At 37.2% G+C, this 23,046-nt stretch overlaps 1 protein-coding gene across 14 annotated transcripts in view; it reads left to right on the plus strand.

Moving 5' to 3' along the window:
* Nucleotides 1–8,735, plus strand: part of PIAS2 (protein inhibitor of activated STAT 2) — a 97,937-nt gene extending 89,202 nt beyond the window's left edge. For 7 of the 14 annotated variants that reach the window (XM_082353326.1, XM_082353328.1, XM_082353315.1 and 4 more), the window contains one exon: nt 1,986–8,735. In XM_082353326.1, the coding sequence (XP_082209452.1) occupies nt 1,986–2,168 (183 nt within the window). In that variant the 3' untranslated portion in view covers nt 2,169–8,735. The remainder of the gene's footprint in view (nt 1–1,985) is intronic. The other 7 variants (XM_082353316.1, XM_082353322.1, XM_082353323.1 and 4 more) reach the window with 6 other exon arrangements.
* Nucleotides 8,736–23,046: the final 14,311 nt, after the last annotated feature.

The following is a 23,046-nucleotide window of genomic DNA, read 5'->3' on the forward strand; positions in this document are numbered from 1 at the left end:
CAGAATCAGCTAACCACAGGTCTTGTATCAGCTTCCTGGTTCAGTACTCTGTATTTGATCACATAAACAGCACTGGAAATTTGGGCCCAAGGTAACAGGCACAGAATGAGGAGTTTCTTCTCACCCTGAGTTGACTTTGTTACATCAGTAGATTCTATAGCAAAATATCTATCTGTTTTTTTAGGAAATAGATTCTTCAGGCTTAAAGTATTACTGTTTTTAATGTGAATCATCCTTTTTAAAAAAATGATCTTGGAACCTAGAGGATTTTGATTTTATAGGGCTATTTAGCATGCTTGGTGTCAGGCTAACTTGTTGCTAAGCCAAATAAATGAAGGGTGAGGTTGTGCTTTCAGTTTTCCTTGACTCCTTAGATTTGTTCTACTTTACCTCCACATTGCCCCCTTAATCCCTGTTATCCTTATGCAGATGTGTTCAAATTACACATAAAGGCTACAGAGTTAGATTGGCTGTAACCTGAGTATTGTAAGATTTCAAGATGTAGAGGCTATTGATAGCAGGACTATAGTATCTAGCATTCATTATACAAATGAAGAAGAGTACCTTTTTACTCCTAGGTGGTCAAAAACTGCCTCAGAGGTAGTAGAAATAAAATGTTAAGTTTCTGGGCTTTTTCCAGATTCTTGGCTCAATTTTAGTGGTAAATTAGAAATTGATTTTAAAGAAGTTTAATACCTGACAATGCAACTCTCTTTAGAGGTTCTTAGAAGCTCTTTAAGAACTCCCCTTGAATGTCTTTGTGCCTGGCATTCGTTTTGTTGATGAACCAAGACAACTGTCCATCCGAAACATAAGTTACTTTTTTAAAAGGCACCCTGGATTTTAGTTGTTGCCCTTCCACTGACTGGCAGCCTTAAACCTGGGGCTGTTGTTCCCATTTTATGATCTTTTTGAAGATCATGTAGCCTAAACAACTTCAGTTTTAAATTTCTGTTCTTAATATCTCTGATGATAGGCTGAATAATATCTAGAATTGATAATATTGATCAGATATCCTTACTGATCTTCTTTCATACAGTCAATCTGAACACAGACTTAGGACCTCTCCTCTTGTAATGTATACTGGACCTCGCTTATCTCACTCGTCAGTGCAGTTGTCTCTCACATAAAATATTCTATGGTGATATAAAATAAAGCTTTTAGCTCTTGTCTCTCTCTGTTCCTCCAGGTCAATATTAGAGTACTAAACTCAGGTTGGAATTAGTTTGGGAATCAGCAACTAAGATGTTAAAGAAACCAGAAATTTGAACAGTTGGAAGGGGGTGTCAAGCAAGCATCTCAAAGGAAATTAGATTAGATTAGATTTCCTTTAAGATTTATTCCAAAATTTTGTGAGTACCTGAGATAACTCTTTCTGAGCATCCCGTGGTAGTTAGCTACCAAGTTTCTATATTAGTCTCTATATTAGAATGTATGCTATCTTCTAATTACACAGGTACTGTTACATGTATGTACAAAGGAGTCAGATGCTGCCTTCCCGCTGATCAGTCTTAACATTATTCCTTAAGGGTCTGAGTAATACTAAATTTTGAGAGAGTTATTGAATTAGCATTTTTCTTAACACCATTAAAAACAAGTTTATTAGCCTTTTACAGTGTGTTTTAAATCTGGTATAAATACATTTAGTGAGCAAATTCTTTTTGAGATTAAGTATGAGTCATAATTTTGGGGCCAATATTCAGTATTAAATAACTTCAGTTATTGTTGACATTTTTGTACTACTACATATTTGGTCACAAATTCTGTAAGTTTTGAGACAAGCAGGAATATGCTGCACTCACAAAATAATGTAAAATGTTAAATTCATGCCACCTTCCATCCAAAGATATGAAGTTTTGAGAAATTTTTAAGTCCCACTGAGATTTAAATGTGTGGCTATCACTTGTGCATATCTAACAATTTCTAGTCTCTATATTTAAAATCGATGTAGCCTCTTCCTCATCGGCATCATTGTTTGTTTCAAGCAGTACTGTCCTCCTATGTTTTTGGATAGTCTCACCTCACCCTTAACAGCAAGCAGTACGTCTGTCACCACCACCAGCCCCCATGAAAGCAGTACTCATGTTAGTTCATCCAGCAGCAGGAGTGAGACAGGGGTCATAACCAGCAGTGGAAGTAACATTCCTGACATCATCTCATTGGACTAAAGGAGGACTCACTCGATTCTAGGAATCATTCATTAAAACTGCTCTTTCTTGGATCTCTGGTCCGTGGAAGCTATTTTTTTGGTAACAATTACTTTGATATTTATTGAAGTGTCAGATGGACTCTTCTGCCTTCTGAGAGATGAACACAGATGACTGCAGCAAGAACCACATGACATGTGAGGATTTTTCTTATGCTGTACTCTGAGCATCAGATACATTGAGCTGTAACTGCATCTTCTTGAGAGATGGATTTCAATTTCATATGTTACTGGTTGGATTCTACAAATCAGTTAAAATTTTTTTTGTTGTAATAAACAGCAATAAAGTTATGTAAATATTCAAGTAAACTTTTTTCTAATTAAAAGATGTAATCAATGATTCTGAAATGACAAGTTTTGTTTAATCTGATGTGAAGGAAAAATATATGGAAAGAAGTTACGTTTGCCGAATGAGTCCTTTCCATGGAGATTTGTTCTATTTCGTTGAAGTAATGAAGTCTTGATAAGTGGCCAAAGCTTGGGTTCCACTTTTCTTCCTGCAGTTCCACTTTTCTCCCTGATTCCATCGAAGAAAAATGGCCTTTGTGTTAAGCATTTTCCCCTGGTTGTTGTTTACATTTTGGTATTGTGTGCTGATGAATGCAGAGTGAAGTTCTGGGATTTGGCTGTTCTTTATTAGTGATTATGTTGAAGAAACCCTATGCAGAGTCTGCCCTGACGTAATGTGTGTTATTTTGGTAATCGTACATTCTTATTCTAGAGGTTTCTATAAATTGGGGGCTTACCTTCTCAAAAAAAAATTCTCTGCAGCCGTCAGATGAAATGTTTTTAGATTAAGGTGTAGGCTGAAATGTTTGTTAGAATTTTGTTCTCACTGTCTAGAAATATTAAGAGGTTGGAGGCAGTGGAAGAACAGATTTAGGGGCGGTGGGAATAGCAAAGTTTAATTTCTTCCTAAGAACTTCTTTTGCTCATTTATTTTACAGGATAATGTACAGATCTGTGTTGAAACTTTTCAGTTTAGTAACACTGACAAAGAAAATATGTTTTAGATCTCATTTTTCTCATAGCAGTGATTTTCAAACTTAAAGAACAAACAGTAGCAAGGGGATGGGGATGGCATCAGATTTCCCTTTCCTTTTTTTTAAAAGGAAATCTTTCCTGAAGCCACAAAAGACAAAACAGAATTAGAAATGTTTGAATGTAAGAAAGGTTTGAAGAGGAGAGGATGGGCCTGAAACCCACTTTGAAAACTACTCTCTTACTGTGTGTTTGGTTTTAAAATCTCTCAGAAAATTGTTTTACCCTTAGAGAAACATTTTTATCCAAATTTTATACTTTGCTTTCATTTGGCTGCAAAATTTTGAGTTCTGAAGGAGTTAATACTTCCCTAATATTTAGCTTTCTCTCCCTAAGCTGTATCTACTTTAAAAATAAACCTGTGTTAAAAATGATTAATCTAACTGATTTCTCAAACTGAAGTGCCCAGATGAAGAGTCCACCAATTTCAGTTAGGATAGGGAACAATCTGGGTTGGTGCAACTCCAGGGAGCTGACTTGTTACTGCTTGGTTTTTCACACCTTCTCAAGTTCTCATGCCCACCCCCCCGTGCTCTTTTTGTACTCATTTAATTTCATGTGATTTTCTACATCATCCCTTCTTTGGCTGCATTATCCCCTTAATGAATTATCCCTTTTGGAGAGTTACAAGCATGGGAGACGAACCTGAATCTTCTTGCAGTAGTTGCATCATAGTTGCCAGTTTTACCTTCTTAGTCCACGTTACAGTCGATTGGTCCAGATACAGAATTTCTTCCTAGTAAAATTTTATGTTGCTGCTCTAAATATGGATGCAAGTTCTGTTAACTCTGTAATCAGATAGAAAAAGTAGCCTGATTTGTGTGGTATAATTTGTTAATAAAGAAATGCTGTATATTTGTTATCACTTTGTTACCCTTTAGATGCTCAGAGACCCTCCCCTCCCCAATTTAACCAACAAAGTTTTATCAGGTAAATGAAAAAAATTAATAGAAATTAGTTTATTTACTTGGTTCTTGTAAATGATACCTCTGTGCTTTTATAGTTGTGCTTTGTTTCCTTTTCACTGTTTTATGTGAACAGTTTTATTGTTCATTTTTGGTGCTTTACACTGAATTACATAAATATTTAATTTATCTCATACAGGTGACTAACATTTTTTAAAATATACTTTTAAGTTTATAATCTTAAAATTGAGACTTTTGCGTATGTATATTTGAAGGTGAGTACTTTTCTTTATGCTTTTGGCCCTGTGACAACAGCATGCTTATTAAGTCATTGTCCTTTTTTTAGAATGGTCACTAAATATTTTTTACTAAGGCTCTGATTTTGTAACAGTTTCTTTTACTAGTCCAGATATCTGCTCAACCAAGTGTAATTCAGTTTCAGAGGAGGTCATCTATAGCTGTTACTTAGATGTCAGCCAACCAGTGATTATGTTTAAGGAAAGGAACTGCAGTTATTAGTCTCTTACAAACACTTAGCCAACCTGTATTTCTATCTTTATTCACATAGAAATGTTAAAGGATTTCCTTGCTTTGGTAACTCGTGGCAATGTAATGGGTGCTGAATGTAGCTTCACGCCTAAGGTCTTCTTACATTCACTGACTTTCTGACCCTTAGGTGAGCCGCTTTAGGATTCTGTTTCCATTTCTGCCCAGAAGGTATAAATTCTTGGCATCTGTCATGGAATAATTACAAAGGCCAAACAAAACAGTAGAATCAGGAAAGCTAGAATGAAAATATCATGATTTGGTGAAAGAGTGTGAGTATAAATAAGGAGATCCATAACTCTTGGTATAAAACAAGTTTCCCTAGGGTAGAAACTTAAAGAATTTGAAGAAAGGTAAGATGTTGGATTTTAGATGAATGATATTCAACAGAGACTATTCTATTCTGACTTTGGATTCTGACCTTTGAACCATTCTGCCTTCAGACGAGTCTTGGACATCCGTCATTTAGTAACCGAGTTGTCTACTTTTCTTCTGCCAAAAAAGTATTTATTGTTACATTTTGTCTTTTTAAGTAAAGTTGAATTTTATAAAGCATTAGTTCTCAGCTTTGTCTTTCATTTCTCTCTAGCCCCCAATGGGTGTAAAAAAAAAAAAAATCTCTCCCCCCCCCCCCGCCCCCAAGTAAACGCTTTTATTTTCCTAATCTTTTTCATCTTGGAAAATGCAGAGCAGTATGCCATTTAAACTTGGGTCTGACGTTGTATTTTGTGACCCTGGATCTGTGTCTTGTGGGAGCATGGAGTTGTCATTTAGGTTGGTGATTGATGTCTGAACCTGATTCACCATCTTTTCTGCTGCAGTTCTTCACGAATATGGTGAAACTTGTGGAAAGAATTTAATACTTCCTCTGCTTTTTTAAGAATGACTGGTTTGTAAGCCCCCGCTTTTTTGTTGTTAGGAACCACGCTCCAATTCCTAGGAGAAACAGATTAGGCTAAATAAAAATGCCCATTCTTTAATGCTTGCCTGACTCAATAATGGTTTTTTTTCTATTTATGTTTAGTGATACATGCTTATTGCGGGAAATCTAGACAATACAGAAAAGGGGAAAAGGGCACTTTAATATTTTTGCATATTTCTTGCCAGTCTTTTTGCTAGTTGTCTGCGATTTTACATAGTTTCTCATTAATTCTCAGTATAATTTGTGCCTTGATTTTTTTCTCAATCTACAGGCATTATTCCATGTCATTAAAAACTATGCTGTATGGATGTGCCATGCTTCCTGTTACCTTTCCCTGTTGGACATTTTAGGTTGCATCTCGTGATGCAGTGTTACAGTTCATGTCTTTGTGCATAAATGATTTCCTTAGAATAAATTCCTAGAGGTGAATTTCTGAGGCAAGGATGTAAATACTTTGTAGTTTTTGATTCATATCATTTTTCCAAGTGGTTTTACTAAGTTATACTGTAACCATTTGGTATGAGAAGAACTGTCTAACCATATTTTCCAAGAATATATGCTATTTAACTCTATGCAGACATCTGCATTAAGACCCTCCACCTTCTGACCTTGGTGAGCTGGGGTAACTGATTTGGAGATAATGGGCAGAGACTTTCCTGGGATGTCTCAGTTTCAAATATATGTATCTGATATGTTCCAGAAACACCTACATAAGGATATCCAAATGATTTTATTCATAGTTTTACTTGCACTATGAAGTAGCCCATTGTTACACTACATTTTCTCTTTTTGGTTAGAAAATCTTGCCTTTTCTTAAATCTTTTGTGCCTGGGGCCAGCCCTTAGTAGCCAGCTCTCTTTTTTTCCTCTTCCTGTAGCCTCCATTTCGGCCTTTCTGAGCTCCCCAAAGCCAGTAGGATCTTCTGAGCCAAAGGCAGTCCAAACCAAACTGGAAAAGTGGTAAGGCTGAAACAACAACAAAAGCAGAGCTAAGCTTTGCTTTTTCACTTTGTCTTTTTGTGTTTTCAGTCCCATATTGGTGTTCTCAGGGCCGCTCTGGGGAAAGAAAAACAGATTGCTATCTTCGGATGCTCAAGGTATTATTTTCTTGATTGGCATACCACATTTCCCAGGCTGCTTTTTCTTTTTGAATGGATTTTAAGGCTGCTTTTATGTTCTCAAAGCTCAACTCTTTTTATGTGAAGAAGAACGTTGTTGTGTTATAAAATATCCCTCTTATTTTGGCCTTCATCAAACTATTAAATATTCAACGTGTTTTGTAAGTGTATGTGGGGTAGAGTAGTATAAAAGATCTGGTCCCATAGTTCAGAAGGCTTATAATCAAGTTTTCAAAACTCAGGAATTCTTACCTACTAACAGACATGTTAAGAACCTTAAAAAAATGTCACATTCCTTACCATGGTCCTTCAAAGGAAAGTAGTATTGTCTCTGTTTTGCAAACGAAGAAACATAAATTTCGCAGTGGACTTGGCAGTCTGAAACAGACGTACCTCAAAAGCCTTCTGACTAAACTGAAGTGACACTAATTAGGTAGGCTATTTGGGAGACTGATAGGGTAATCTAGACATAAAATTACAAGAACTGATTTCAGGTGATGGCCACAGGAATAAGGAAGGAAGGGATGCTGGAGCCGTTTCAAAGGAAGACTCAAGATTCAGTGTCTGAGTGGTTATAGGAGTAAGGGCTGAGTCCATTTCTCAAGCCTGGGTAACCAGGATAATGGTGATATTACAAGACAGGAGGCAGTTAGAGTGGACGTTAGTCATTTAGGGGAGACAGTGGTTAGTTTGATGGGAAGCGTGAGATTTCAGAAAGGAAGTGTCCAAGAAGCTTAAGAAATCTTAAGAAGTGCAAACTTCCCTTGTCCTCCGTTTTCACCTTCACTTGTCTCCCTTCTATGTGTATTCTAGTCACTCCCAATTGCCTACCCTCCCTCTCGCCTCCCTAATCCATGCTTGGCTCATGTTGTTCTTTTGATTTTTCTCTTAACTGCCTTGCCATAACAAATTTGGCTGTCACCTGAAGGCCTGCCATAGCCTGTAGCTCTCACCAGTGTGGGCTGTGTCCACATTCCATATATCTCAGGAGATGGTGGTTGCTGCCCTTCCTCTCTATTGTAATTTCTAAATAATTTCTCCCAAAGCTTCTGACAAAAATCTGCCCCTTTTGCAGCTTATGCCAAGAAGTTATACTATCAGTTACCTCTACTCTTGCCACTGATCACTCCTTTGATTTCCTGAAGGCCTCACTTCCTAATTCACAGCACACTTTGCCATCTCTGATTCTTGCGTATTCTCAGTATCTTCAGTGTTCTGGTGGATGATACATCCAACACCCTGGCCTGTGAGATTTTTGGTTACCTCCCCTTCAACATTTTCTTCCATTGAAACTCCCTACCACTGTTTAACCCTTTCTGTTTTCTTTGTACTTCTTGTCCAACTTAGACTCCTTCATTAACACAGCCTTCAAGATGTCCTCAGACCCAGTAGAATATACAGATAAGTGAATAGGGAGATTACAATGCAGTGGTAAAATGTACAGGGTACTATAGGAGCACATGGATAAAGAGAGGACTAAAAATGTTCAGAATAGCTAGAAATTTGCTAAGTAATATTAAGAGAAGTATGTAAGAAATCATGAAAAGCCTTGTAAAATAACAAGAAGTCTTTGAAGAGTTTTCATGATCATTCACTGTAATGAGCGTTTCTTGAGTTTGATATGATTATCTCCATTCTACAAATGTGGAAACATTCTGAGAGGGTAAGTGACTTGCCTGAGGTCATGTAGCTCATAAGCGGGGAGCCAGGCTTCATACCCAGTTTTTAACTACCTTCTCAGAGAGGCCTTCCTTGACCGTTCTATCTAAAAAGGAGGTGTTTCCTAACTATTCTAATCTTATCACTGTTCATATCCTATATGGCGGATAGCACAACCTGTGTTTATTTTATGTATTAGTTTACTGTGTGTTGTCTGTTTCCCCTGCTAGATTGTAAGCTCCATGAGGGCAGGGGTGATACCTTATTTCACTTGCATCCCAGAGCCTAACGTGGTGTGGCACATAGTAGGTGCTCAATAAATATTTGTGAATGAAGAAATGGTGGATCGTCATTTGTATTTGACTTACACTGACTGTGGAAATCACTTGACACCTGAGCAGCAGGCATTCACAAGGGAGGGAAACGAGGAGGCAGATAGATGAAAGATGCTGGGGATTTCAGAGGAATTCAGCAAACTGACCTAATAGACTGAAATCTCAGGGGCAAGGGCCTGGAATGGGGGATTGGTAGGGCAATGCACAGCGGGGACAATGATGTGTGAGTAGGTGTTTTATTAAACCTGAAGGCCTAAGTGACCCCTCGTAGACTCAGCCTACTGTATATGTAAGGCTGGAGAAATTCTGCATGTAATCTCTGTATTTTGTACTAAGGACCAAGTCATCTGGGTCAGCTCTACTGCTCTGAGTTATGCAATACAACTGTAGGTGTAAACATTCTAATTTATCATCTTTAGTCTTTCAAGGCTAACAACTTCACCTAAGTCATTATTGGACTCTACTTTGTAACTGGAACAAGAATCAGTTAATTTGATGTCTCTGAAGTCATGCCCACATGACATTGAACCAGCTACAGGCTTGTCCTATAACATGGGTAGTACTGAAACCATGGTAGTGTAAGAGCTCATCCAAAGAAGTTGATGAGTGAGGAAAGGAGAACTAGACAAGGAATACAAGAAGGGGATTGAGAAGGAGCAGCTGAGATATCACAGAGGCCAAAAGAAAGTATTTCAGGGTGTTTAGTGAAGTTAAAAGCTCTCATACAATATAAAAATAGAGTACCCATTTAGAAAAAATTTTAATTTCAGAAACACCATATTTGATTGAATCTAAGGCATCTTTACATATACAAAGAAAAATGTAAACTGTGGCCCATTGGTTTCCATCATATTGATCATAAGAGGTAGTCTATTAAAATGTGGGGGAGGAATGAATATGCATGTTAGAATTTAGGAATTATGGTAATCTATATCTTCCTTTTTCAGTGTATTGGTGAGGGTAAATCTAGGTTGCAGTGGGATGAGGACTGCAAAGTAATGGAAGTGAGCAAGTGCAGATAACTCAGAAATTGGCTGTGACGAAGGGTGAGGCTGTAGCAATAGAATTACGTGTGGTTGAGGGATTTTTTTTTTGAAGGTGGGAGAAACTTGCATCTCATATTTAAATGCTAATTAGGATAGTGGGGTAGAATCAGGAGAGAGGGGGAGGTGGAAATGCAGGGGTGCAGGAGGAGTTGGCCAAGATCATTGGTACACCTAGGTTCCTGAGGAGGGAAGCTGGCATCCATGTCACAGGCAGATGAAGGAATGGGTATGGACACAGGCATGTGTGTCATTTGGGTAGCAGAGGGTTTAAAGTTTTCACCTAATGGTTTTGCTCTCACATCTTTGAGAACCAAGTGATGTGGCCAGTTCCAGAAGTGGGGAGGGGCTGAGGATGGAGGTAGGTACAAAGACAACAGATAGTTTGAAATGAAGGTCCTAGAGAATGGGAAAGAGAATGGACTAGAAAAGAACAGCAGTGAGTTGGACACCATGGACTTACAGTGGCATCCATCTGTCTGGAGGGCTATTCTTCAACACTGCTCATTGGTAAAGCCTATTCAGAGTTGAGTTTTTGTCAAGTGGGTGCAACAGAAGAAAGAAATATCTTGAGCATGCTGGCAAGTAGCTGAGATGATGGAATCTTAGTTGCCATCACACTCCTGAAATGATTCTTGCCGATGTCAAAATGTGCACATAATTGCGAAGTTCCATGAACTTGACTTTTACTAACTTCATTTGCATTTGACCTAGTCCCTTCCATTCCTTGATTTTTGTGACCACACAGTTCTTTTTCTGTCTCCTTCAGAAACTCTTTTTCTTCTCTCTGCCCTGGAAATGTAAATGTAGATGTAACCTTCCTTGGTTGGCTGCCTTTCCCCAACCACCTGACCCACACTGTTTGGCACACTCGTCTACTCCGCTAGAATGTAAGTTCCATGAGGGCTAGGATTTTGTTTCTTTTGTTAACCATACTATTGCAAGTGTCTAGAATAGCTTTTACTTTCAACCTATGTCATTATATTTGAAATGAGTTTCTTGTAGACAGCATATTGTTTTGATTTTTTTTTTTTTGATTTTTTGGTAGCAACTTGATTGAGATATAATTCACATACTGTTTTAGTTTGCTAGGGCTGCTGTAAATTCCACAAACTGGGTGACTTAAACTTAACAGAAATGTGTTTTATCGCCATCTGGAGGCTACCAAATCTGAAATCAAGGTTCAGCAGTGTTGGCTTCTTGTACAGGCTTTGAGGGAAGTCTGTTCAAGGCTTCTCATTTTGGCTTGTAGATGAACATCTTCACCCTGTGTTTCTTCACATTTTCCCTCCATACATGTCTGTCTCTGTGTCCAAATTTCCCCTTTTTAATAAGGATACTAGTCATATTGGATTAAGGCCCACCTTGATGACCTCATTTTAACTTGATCACCTCTAAAGACCCTTTCTCCAAATAGGGCCACATTCTGAGCTACTAGGGGTTAGGACTCCAACATATTTTTTTTGGTATGGTACACAATTCAACCCATAACACATGCAGTTCTCTTGTTCAAAGTGTACAATTCACTGGTTTCTAGTATATTCACAGAATTGTGCAACTATCACCATAATCAATTTTAGAACGTTATCCTTATGCCCCACAAGAAACTCCATACCCATTAGCAATCACACACCCCTAATTTCCCCATCCTCACACCCTTCAGCACTAGGCAACCACTTATCTACTTTCTGTATATGTATTTGCCTATTCTGGATATTTAAGATAAGCTGAATCATATAATATGTGGCCTTTTGTGACGAGCTCATTTCAGTTAGCCTAATGTTTTCAGGGTTCATCCACAAAGCATATATCAGTACTTCATTCCTTTTTCTGACCAAGTAATATTCCATTGTATGGATGTACCACACTTGTTTATCCATCCTCCAGTTGATAGACATTTGGGTGGTTTCAACATTTTGACTCTTATGAATAAGGCTGCTATGAACATTTGTGTACAAGTATATGTATGGACATATGCTTTCCTTTCTCTTGGGTTTTTTAATTGTATTTTTCAATCCTAAAATTTCTATTTGGTTCTTCTTTTTCTTCACTGAGACTTATTTTTCCAATTGTTTCGGAATGTTTGTAATTGCTTATTGAAGCATTTTTATAATAGCTGCTTTAAAATCCTTGTCAGATCTGATTTTAACATCAATGTCATCTCATTGGAATCTGTTGATTTTTAATTGAATCTTGGACATTTGGGGTGTTATGAGACGAATTTATTTAAGTCTTCTGTTTTATCAGGCTTCTTCTGGCTTTGCACTGGTGAGAGAAAGGGAGTGTCTCAATACTTCTAGATGTAGGTGTAAGTCCAGATTCCCTCCTCGGCCTCCATTGACACCCCAGGGGGTAGGAGCACCTCCTTACTGCTGGGCAGAGATGGGAGTACTGGCTCCTCGCTAAGCAGGAGCCATCCTGGTTAGGAGGGATAGGCTGGCCTTGTTACTGCTCCCCACATGGCCTTTACTGACACCAAGGGGAGATGGTTGGGCTCCTTTCTGCCAGGCAGTGGTCAGAGTCCTGACTCTCCACTAGGCCTCCTCTGGTACTAACACAGCACAAAGATGGAGCAGATGGGGTTGGAAGTCCAGGTACCCCACATATTCTCCACTGACAGTGGGGTTAGGATGAGGCTTGATAATGCCTGGCAGGTATGACAATCTCACTCAGCCTTCTCTGACCTCACCGCCCCCAACCAGAGGGGAGGGGTACCTTGTTACTGCTGGGCGAGGAAAGAAGTCTAGGCTTTTCACTTGGCCTTTGCTGATGGGTAGGAATGGGGCTTGAAATTTTTCCTGTGGTGTTTGACTGGAATGATTAATGTCTAAAATATTATCGAAAACACAAAACCCTAAGGTATCAAGGTGTTTTGTTTTCTCAATTAAAAGGCCATATAACAAGTGTTGGCTAATAGAAATCTCTAAGGAAAGAGTTCTGCAAATTGCTAGAAGTGTTTTTAAGAAGCATATCGGGTAAAGAATTAACAGTGGTTAATCTCGAATAAGCTGTGTATTCAGTTAGTCTGTTGTTCATATGGTATTTCATTGTTTTTTGCAAAGTTCTTTAAATTTCAACGAACCCCTTGTTGGTCACAGATTCTGAATAGTTAACCTGCCTGTGGTTTGTCATCCCCTTCTTGCTGGCAGCCATGGCAGAAGGTGAATGATATCAGAGAAGGATTTGCTGGGTGGGGAGAGCAGGAGAGAACAGCTTTTCTGAATACAAAAGTAATACACATTCATTGTAAATGAGTGATTATTGATGTAGGTGGGCTAATATGTACCATATTTTTTTCCTGTTTTCTATTTGTTGCCCATGTTCTTTGTTTTTCTTTCCTCTCCTCTTTTTCTGCCTTCTCTAGTTTTAATTGAGCATTTTATATTATTCCATTTTTTTCTTGTCAGCAAATCAATTTTTTTTTACAATTTTTCTTTCTTTCTTTCTTTCTTTTTTTTTTTAGTGTTTGCCCTTGCGTTTGCAATATACATTTACAACTAATCCATGTTCTCCTTCAAATAACACTGTACGGGTAATGTAAGTATCTTACAACAGAGTATTCCCAACTCCTCCCTCCATCTCTTATGATATTGCTGTCATTCAATTAATTTATCTATAGCTATAATCACTGAATGTCTTGTTGCTGTTATTATTTTTAACAAACTGTTAAAATAAGAATAAGGAAAATAAAAGATTTTATTTTACCTTCATTTACTCCTTCTTTGATGTTCTTCCTTTCTTCATGTAGATCTGAGTTCCTGACCTATAGTCCTGAAAATTTTCTTTTAACATTTCTTGCTATGAAGGTCTGCTGTCAGCTAATTCCCTTTGTTTTCGTTTGTCTGAAAAAGTTTTTATTTCTCCTTCATTTCTGAAGGATAATTTTGCTAGATACTGAATTCTAGGTTGGTGGATTTTTTTCCCTAACACTTTAAATAATTCACTACACTCTCTTATTGCTTACATGGCCTCTGAAAATAAACCCAATGTAATTCTTATCCTGATTCCTCTATAGGAGGATTTCTTTTTCCTTTGGTTTCTTTCAAGAATTTCTCTTCATCTTTTACTTTCTGAAGTTTGAATATGATATGCCTAGGTGTAGATTTTTTTTTATTATTTATCTTACTTGTTCTCAGAGATTTCTGAATTTGTTGTTTGGTGTCTGCCATTAATTTTAGGAAATTCTCTGTGATTACTATTTCAAATATACCTTTTCTGGATGTATGCCCAGGAGTGGGATTGCTGAATCATATGATAACTCTATTTTTAGTTTTTTAAGGAAACTCCATACTGTTTTCCATAATGGCTGCACTAATTTACATCCCTCCCAACAGTGTGGGAGTGTTCCCTTTTTTTCACCCTCTGGTATTCCCATTATGTGTATGTCATAACTTTTGTAACTGTCCCACAGTTCTTGAATGTTTTATCCTTTTTTTTTTTCTCTTTTTCTCTTTGTACTTCAGTTTTGGAGGTTTTTATCGACATTTCTTCAAGTTTACTGATTCTTTCCTCAGCCATATCCAGTCTATTGATGAGTCCGTCACAAAGGCATAGTTCATTTCTGTGACAGTGTTTTTTATTTCTAGCATTTCTTTTTGATTCTTTCTTAGAGTTTCCATCTTTGTTGTTATATTACCTATCTCTTCCTTCATGTTGTCCACTTTTTTCATTAGACCCTCTACCTTATTAAGCATAGTTGTTTTAAATCCCAGTCTGACAATTTCAACATCTCTTCCATATGTAGGTCTGGTTCTGATGCTTGTTCTGTCTCTTCAAATTGTGTGGGGTTTTTTTGGTAATTTTTTTAATTGAAGTATAGTTGATTTACAATATTGTGTTACTTTCAGGTGTATAGCAAAGTAATTCAGTTATACATATATATGTATATATATTTGTTATTTTAAAAATTCTTTTCCATTATAGTTTGTTACAAGATATTTAATATAGTTCCCTGTGCTATACAGTAAATCCGTGTTTATCTATTTTATATATGGTAGTGTGCATCTGTTAATCCCATACTCCCAATTTATCCCTACCCCCACCTTCCCCTTTGGTAACCATAAGTTTGTTTTCTTTGTCTATGAGTCTGTTTCTGTTTCATAAATAAGTTCATTTATACTATTTTTTTTGGATTCCACATAAAAGTGATGTCATATAATATTTGTCTTTGTCTGAATTACTTCACTTAGTATGGTAATCTCTGTGTCCATCCATGTTGCTGCAAGTGGCATTATTTCATTCTTTTCTATGGTTGAGTAATAGTCCTTTATCCATTCATCTGTTGATGGACACTTAGGTTGCTTCCATGTCTTGGCTATTGTAAATAGTGCTGCTATGAACATTGGGGTGCACGTATCTTTTCAAATTAGAGCTTTTGTCTTTTCCAGATATATGCCCAGGAGTGGGATTGCTGGATCATATGATAACTCTATTTTTAGTTTTTTAAGGAAACTCCATACTGTTTTCCATAATGGCTGCAGTAATTTACATTCCCACCAACAGTGTGGGAATGTTCCCTTTTCTCCACACCCTCTCCAGCATTTATTATTTGTAGACTTTTTGATGATGGCCATTCTGACCAGAGTGAGGTGATACCTCATTGTAGTTTCGATTTTCATTTCTCTAATAATTAGCAGTGTTGAGCATTTTTTCATGTGTCTGTTGGCCATCTGTATGTCTTCTTTGAAGAAATGTCTGTTTAGGTCTTCTGCCCATTTTTTGCTTGGATTGTTTGGTTTTTTTGTTATTGAATTGTATGAGCTGTTGTATATTTTGGAAATTAAGCCCTCATTGGTCATATTGTTTGCAAATATTTCCTTCCAGTCTGTAGGTTGTCTTTTCATTTTGTTTATGGTTTCCTTTGCTGTGCAAAATCTTCTAGGTTTGATTAGATCCCATTTGCTTATTTTTGCTATTATTTATATTGCCTTGGGAGACTGACCTAAGAAAACATTGGTACGATTTATGTCAGGCAATGTTTTTCCTGTGTTCTCTTCTAGGAGTTTTATGGTGTCATGTCTTATATTTAAGTCTTTAAGCCATTTTAAGTTTATTTTTGTGTATAGTGTGAGGGAGTGTTCTAGCTTCATTGATTTACATGCACCTGCCAGCTTTCCCAGCACCACTTGCTGAAGAGACTGTCTTTTCTCCATCATGTATCCTTGCCCCCTTTGTTGAAGATTAATTCACTATAGGTGGGTGGGTTTATTTCTGGGCTATCTATTCTGTTCTGTTGATCTATCTGTCTGTTTTTGTGCCAGTACCACATTGTTTTGATTACTGTAGCTTTGTAGTATTGTCTGAAGTCTGGGAGGGTTATGCCTCCAGTTTTGTTCTTTTTCCTCAGGATTGCTTTGGCAATTCTGGGTCTTTTGTGGTTCTGTGTGAACTTTAGGATTATTCTAGTTCTGTGAAAAATGTCATGGGTAATTTGATAGGGATCACATTAACTCTCTGGATTGCTTTGGATAGTATAGCCATTTTAACTATATTAATTCTTCCAATCCAAGAGCATGGGATATCTTTCCATTTCCTTAAATCATCTTTGATTTCTTTTATCATTGTTTTATAGTTCTCAGCGTGTAAGTCTTTCACCTTGTTGGTTAAGTTTATTCCTAGGTTGTTTTTGTTTGCTTTGTTTTTTGATGCAATTTTAAATGAGATTGTTTTTGTTGTTGTTTTGGGTTTTTTTACTTTCTGATATTTTCTTGTTAGTGTAAAGAAATGCAACAGATTTCTGTATGTTAATCATATATCCTGCTACCTTGCTAAATTCATTTATCAGTTCTAATAGTTCTTGTGTGGAGTCTTTAGGGTTTTCTATATAGAGTATCATGTCATCTGCATATAATGACAACTTTACCTCTTCCCTTCTGATTTGGATACCTTTTATTTCTTTTTCTTGTCTAATTTCTGGGGGTAGGACTTCCAATACTATGTTGAATAGAAGTGGTGAGAGTGGGCACCCTTGTCTTGTTCCAGAATTTAGCAGGAAGGCTTTCAGCTTTTCACCATTGAGTACTGTGGGTATGCTGGCTGTGGGTTTGTCATAAATAGCTTTTATTATGTTGAGGTATGTTGGGAATTCCCTGGCAGTCCAGTGGTTAGGACTCAGCGCTTTCATTGCTGGGGCTCGGGTTCAGTCCCTGGTCCAAGAACTAAGATCCTGCAAGCCGCGTGGCCAAAAAAAGAGAGAGAGAGGAGAGAGAGATATGTTCCCTCTCTACCCACTTTGGCAAGAGTTTTTATCATGAATGGATGTTGAATTTTATCAAATGCTTTTCTTGCATCTATTGAGACAATCATGTAGATTTTGTCTTTTCTTTTGTTGTAGTGGTGTCTCACATTGATTCGTATATGTTGAACCATCCTTGTGACCCTGGAATGAATCCAACTTGATCATGGTGTGTGATTGTTTTATGTGTTGTTGGATTCAGTTTGCTAATATTTTGTTGAGGATTTTTGCATCTATATTCATCAAAGATATTGGCCTGTAATTTTCTTTTTTGGTAGTGTCTTTGTCTGGTTTTGATAGTATTCCCTGCTCTTCGATCTTTTGGAAGAGTTTAAGAAGGATAGGATAAGTTCTTCTTTGTATGTTTGCTAGAATTCACCAGTGAAGCCATCCAGTCTGGATTTTTGTTTGCAGGGAGGTTTTTTTCTTTCTTTTTTAAAAATTTTATTGGAGTATAGTTGATTTACAATGTTCTGTTAGTTTCAGGTGTACAGCAAAGTGATTCATTTATATATATACATATATTCATTCTTTTTCAGATTCTTTTCTCATATAGGTTATGACAGAATATTGGGTAGAGTTTCCTGTGCTATACAGTAGGTCCTTGTTGGTTATCTGTCTTATATATAGTAGTGCATGTATGTTAATATCAAGCTCCTGATTTGTCCCCACCCCCCACTTTTTTTTTTTAATTACAGATTCTATTCATATCTAGTGATTGGTCTGTTCAAATTATCTGTTTCTTCCTGATTCAATTTTGGCAGGCTGTACATTTCTAGAAACTTGTCCATTTCTTCTAGGTTGTACACTTTGTTGGCATATAACTGTTCATAATATTTTCTTATGGTATTTTGTATTTCTGCAATGTCAGTTGTTATTTCTTATTTTTCATTTCTTATTTTGTTTATTTGGGTCCTCCCTCTTTTCTTCTTGAAGAGTCTGGCCAGAGGTTTGTTGATTTTGTTTATCCTTTCAAAAAACCAGCTCTTGGTTTTATTGATTTTTTTCTATTTTTTAATCTCTAGTTTATTTATTTTCTCTGATCTTTATTATTTCCTTCCTTCTGATAACTTTAGGTTTTGTTTGTTTTTTTCTAATTCTTTTAGGTGGTAGGTTAGGTTAATTGGGATTTTTCTTTTTGAGGAAGGCCTGTATCATTATGAACTTCCCTCTTAGAACTGCTTTTGCTGCATCCCATAGATTTTGTATGGTTGTGTTTTCATTATTGTTTGTCTTGAGGTATTTTTTAATTTCCTCTTTGATTTCATCATTGGCCCATTGGTTTTTTCAGTAGCATGTTTTTTAGTCTCCATGTAATCATTTTTTCTTCGTTTCTCTTTCTGTGGTTGAGTGTGCCTTGTAATTCTTGTTGTAAACCAGACATGCTCTACTGGGTAGAAGGAACCCAGTACTCATTCCTGTGAAGATTTCTGTTCTTGGGCTTCTACTATTTTTAGGTGGTGATTCTCTGTATCTGCTTGTCCCTCTTCAATTTTGAGGGCAGTGGTTTGCACTATGATGTTAGTTTTCTGCTGGATCTTAGAAGAATTGTTGGTTTTCAGCTTGCTCAGCTTTTTTCTTATTGTTAGGGTAGAGTGACAACATCTGAGCTCCTTTCATGCAGGACTGGACTCTCTCCAGCTTTTGAAGGAGACTGTTGGCCACCTCCTGTGGCCTTACTCTTGCCACTACTCCCACTTTTGCCCTGTGGCATAGAAATCTCTTGAGGAAGAAAGATGGGACAATCATAGGTATCATCTGGTTGATTTTCCCATCTCTCTGGCATTGCTTGCCTTCATTGCCAAATATCCAGTGTCTTGAGAACTATTATTTTGTATATTTTGTTTTTTTCATTATTTCAGGTAGAGGAGTAAATATGATTGCTGTTATTCCATCTTGGCCTGAGGCCAAAGCAACAGGTTTTATTTTTAATAATAATATTTAATGCCAGTGTTCCTCCCAAACACTCTCTATTTACAGCTTTATTTTTTGAACATGTCTAATACTTTAAGTGAATAAGGTGAGAATTAAAGGAAGCACCACTTTCTCTACCCAGTGGAGCTGTGTCTAAACCAAATTTGGCAACATTTATCTTTGGTTATACCAGCTTCCCTGTTCTAAACTCTTTTCCTCACTGATTGTACCTCTTTTTGTCCAGGATTTAAGAGCCCACAAACCTTTTCTCCCATATGCTCTTACCTCCAAGTCAGTCTTTTTCTTTTATGTCATCAGATGATAGCTCAACTCAGAGCATCCTCACCCATGTCTTAAGTTAAAGAAATAAAATTCTAGCAGTATGATTAGGTCCTGGAAAGCATTTTATTTTAGTGGGGGAAGAGGTGCCAGTAATAGCATTCTAACTTAAAAATGCTATAGAGTTGTATTTTCCATATCATGATTTCATCTGAACCTTGTAGTCTTTTTGTATTGTAGGTTGGACAGGTGGTGTTTGATGACCTTTGCATCACTAAAGCAATGTGAGTTACCTCTGAGCAGCACAGTAGTCCAGGAGGTAGAAGGGAAAGTGAGCTATAAGAAACCCTGAATTGTATTTTACAGTTGACTATTGAACAACACAGGTTTGAACTGCACGGGCCCACTTATATGTGTAATTTTTTTTTTTTTTACTAAATACTACAGTACTACATGATGGTTGAATCTTTGGATGTAGAACCTAGGATATGGAGGGCCAACTGTAAAGTTACGCATGGATTTTCAACTGGGCAGAGCATCAGTGCCCCTAACCCTGACATTGTTCAAGGGTCAACTGTATTAGCTAATTTTGTTCCTATTTTCAGCTTGTACACTCTTCTCCATTTCCTTCCCTGCAGTTGCCTTTAAGGCAAACTCAAGGAAAGCCTCTTTCAAGTTGCTTTACCATTATCCCCATCCTGCCATTTTTGTCCTTCAGGTCCATCTCAAAATTCACTTGCCTCTAGCAAAAAGTAGACATAACTAATGAGGAGTGAAGCACTCCCTGTACATGGTAGAAGATAATCCTGAGTAGCTGGGAGAAGAGAGGAAACTGTTTTGTTAATGTACACCTTTCTGTATCTTTTGAATTTTGAACTGTATGAATATATTACTTATTTTAAAAGACTAAGTGAAAAGAGAACTTTGGTTTTTTTTTTTTTTTAAAAATGTGCGGAATATGAGCTAATACTGGTTTCTTGATGGTTTACATAATGATTTGGAGAAACCACATATTTTCAGAGCTTATTAGCTGTCTCTTCATTTCATTCATGTGTTGGGGATACAGAAGCCCAGCTTTTTAATTCTTGAGGAAAACCTCGTTCTATCTCAGCAGGTTATGACACGTGTTTTCCTGCTTCTTTATATGCCTAGTAATCTTTGTTTAGATGCCAGACATTATAAATTTTACCTTGTCAGGTGCTGAATATATTTGTGTTCCTATGAGTAAATTGAGCATTGTTCTGAGATGCAGTTATGTTACTTGGAAACATTTGATTCTTTCACGTCTTGCTTTTATGATTTCTTAGGAGCTTCCAGAACAGTGATTTCTCTAAGGTTAGCTATTTCCCCCTACTGAGGCAAGAACTTCCTGGTTATTGTACCTACTTCCCCTTGAATTGTGAGGTTTTACACTCTAGCTATTGGGAATGGGCACCATTCCTGGTCCTGTGTGGGTTTGACATTGTTCCCTCTAATTCTTTTGGATGTTTTCTCCCCAACCTCAGATAATTTCCTCACATGCATTTAGTGATAGCCTCTGTGATGAATTCCTCAGGGAGTCCCTCTCTGTTTAGCTCCTCGTCTCTGTTCTCTGTCCTGCAAATTCTCACCACCTTGGTCTCTCTGGACTCTCAGCTCCATTTCCTCAATCCGGGGGATCTGATGGACTTTGCCTGGGTTCTCTTCTGTGCTGCAGCTTGGAAACTCTCAAGGCAGTAAGCTGGGGCAATTGTAGGGCTCACCTCATTTGTTTCTATTCTCTCAAGGATTACTGTCCTTGATTGCCTGATATCCAGTATCTTAAAAGCAGTTGTTTCATGTATTTCAGGGATATTTTGATTGTTGCAGGCAGAAGGATAAATCCAGTCTCTTCTTGGATGGAAGGGAAGTCACTAAATTTTTATGTTTTGGATTTCTCTCCTGGAATGTAATGATTAAAAGTTTGTGATGGAGAAATGAGATATAACACTTTCTCTAATTTTATTTAATTTAAACCATTGTCATAAAAAACATTCACATCGCTAACAATGTTAGGAAATATAGTAATAACTTTTGAGTCTCATTTTCGACTTGAAAAATATTAGCCTTGATAATATTCTTTCTGAAAAACAAACTCATCATAATTGAAACTCAGAGTAATGACATGTTTACCAACAGTGGATTATACTTCTATGCATTTAGCTTGATTAAGTGCAAACTGTGTTAATATAAAATTCAAATAATATGGCAATAACCCTCCCATTAGGAACTGACCTTAATAAGCTAGAAAGTCAAATGGAACCCCAGTCTACAAAAGATTAAAAGACCTGTTCCTTCCATTTCATATATTCATCACATGCTCTTCTCTATTTTTCCTGTGCTATTTGTCTCAGTTGGCTGTAGTGTTTATTGAGACACTTCTAGTTCTTGCAGAGTTCGTAGGTGTGCTCACTTAGGTATTTTCTATTCTAATATCTATTTTGGTAGATATTTGTAGTATCTATATATATTTTTGAAAATACTGATTGTGACTCACTACACTGATTTCCTGACACATTAAATTGAAACGTCTAGTTCTTGCAAAGAGTCCATAGCTATTTTTCTATTCTATTCTGATATCTAACTATTATTTTAAAATTCTCATTGTGACCCACTTCATTGATTTCCTGACACAATAAACTGTGTCAACCAGCAGTTTGATAAGCATTGCCTGACAACACTGGATGTTGTCCAGTTCGCCAGGTTCAAACAGGCACCTATTTGAACCTAGCCAGGTTAGTAGCTCCTGCTAGAACAACCAAGAATCCTAGATTTTAAAAAGTACTTTAAAAAAAAAAAGCCTTGAAACATTGATTAACTAGTGAAAAATCAAGGAATTCTCAAGGAAGAAGTTGAGTAAAAGTGGGGAATCTAGAGAGTAAAGCAGAGCACTGCTGCAGCGGGCTTCAGCAGTTATTTGTCGCAGTTATTTGTTGAACCAGAGGAATTGACTTTGGCTGTCACAGGCTCTGGGGCATGACTACAGCAAGCAAATCTCAGAGGTTCTAAATTGTCTAATATGTGATATTGTCCCCACAGAACCAGAGCCCAAAGGGCTGTGCCCTTAGTATAAAGATGAAGTAGAAATAATCCCACTCTATGAGGGAACCACAAGGAATCTTAGGTTTAGCTAAGGAGGGAAATTACTGCTAAGCATTGGGAACCACAAGGCTTCACACAGTCTTGCGGCTTGAATGCACAGTATTAAATGTTTTGACAAAAACTTCAGCCTAAGAATTTAGTGTCCCTCCAGAACGGTAGTGCCCCATGGTGCCTGGCAGATGTAAATGAAAATCCACTCTGGAAGAACCTACATTCACCCCAGAGAAAACTTCCAAGGCAACTGAGCTGCCTGAAGTAATACAAAAAACTTCAGTTTACGATGATCAAGAGGAAGAAACAATGAAACAACAAAAACCTTCACGGACTTCAGATAATGAAGTTATCAAAGACAGACTATAAAATGACCATCTTAGCATGTTTAATGAAGTGAAAAACAAGACTGAAAAATATATGCAAGGAATGAATTATAAAGTATATCCAACTAAATGCTAAAAGGTACCAAATAGAACTTGTAGAAGTGAAAATGATTGAAAAAGTGAAAACTATGTACAGGTTTAACCACGGATTAAACTCAGGTCTGAAAGTTAATGAACAAGGTAAATGCTTTGCAAACTTTAATGTGCATGAAAATTATGTGGCAATTATATTAAAAGGGAGATTATGATTCCATAGGTGTAAAGTAGGGCTTGAATTTCTGCATTTCTAAAAAGCTCAGAGGTGAGCAGGATCCTCCATATTCAAGGAGGAATAGCAAGTAATTTCAG

Source organism: Balaenoptera borealis (genome assembly GCF_965194805.1).
Source record: "Balaenoptera borealis genome assembly, chromosome: 14".
Lineage (NCBI taxonomy): Eukaryota > Metazoa > Chordata > Mammalia > Artiodactyla > Balaenopteridae > Balaenoptera > Balaenoptera borealis.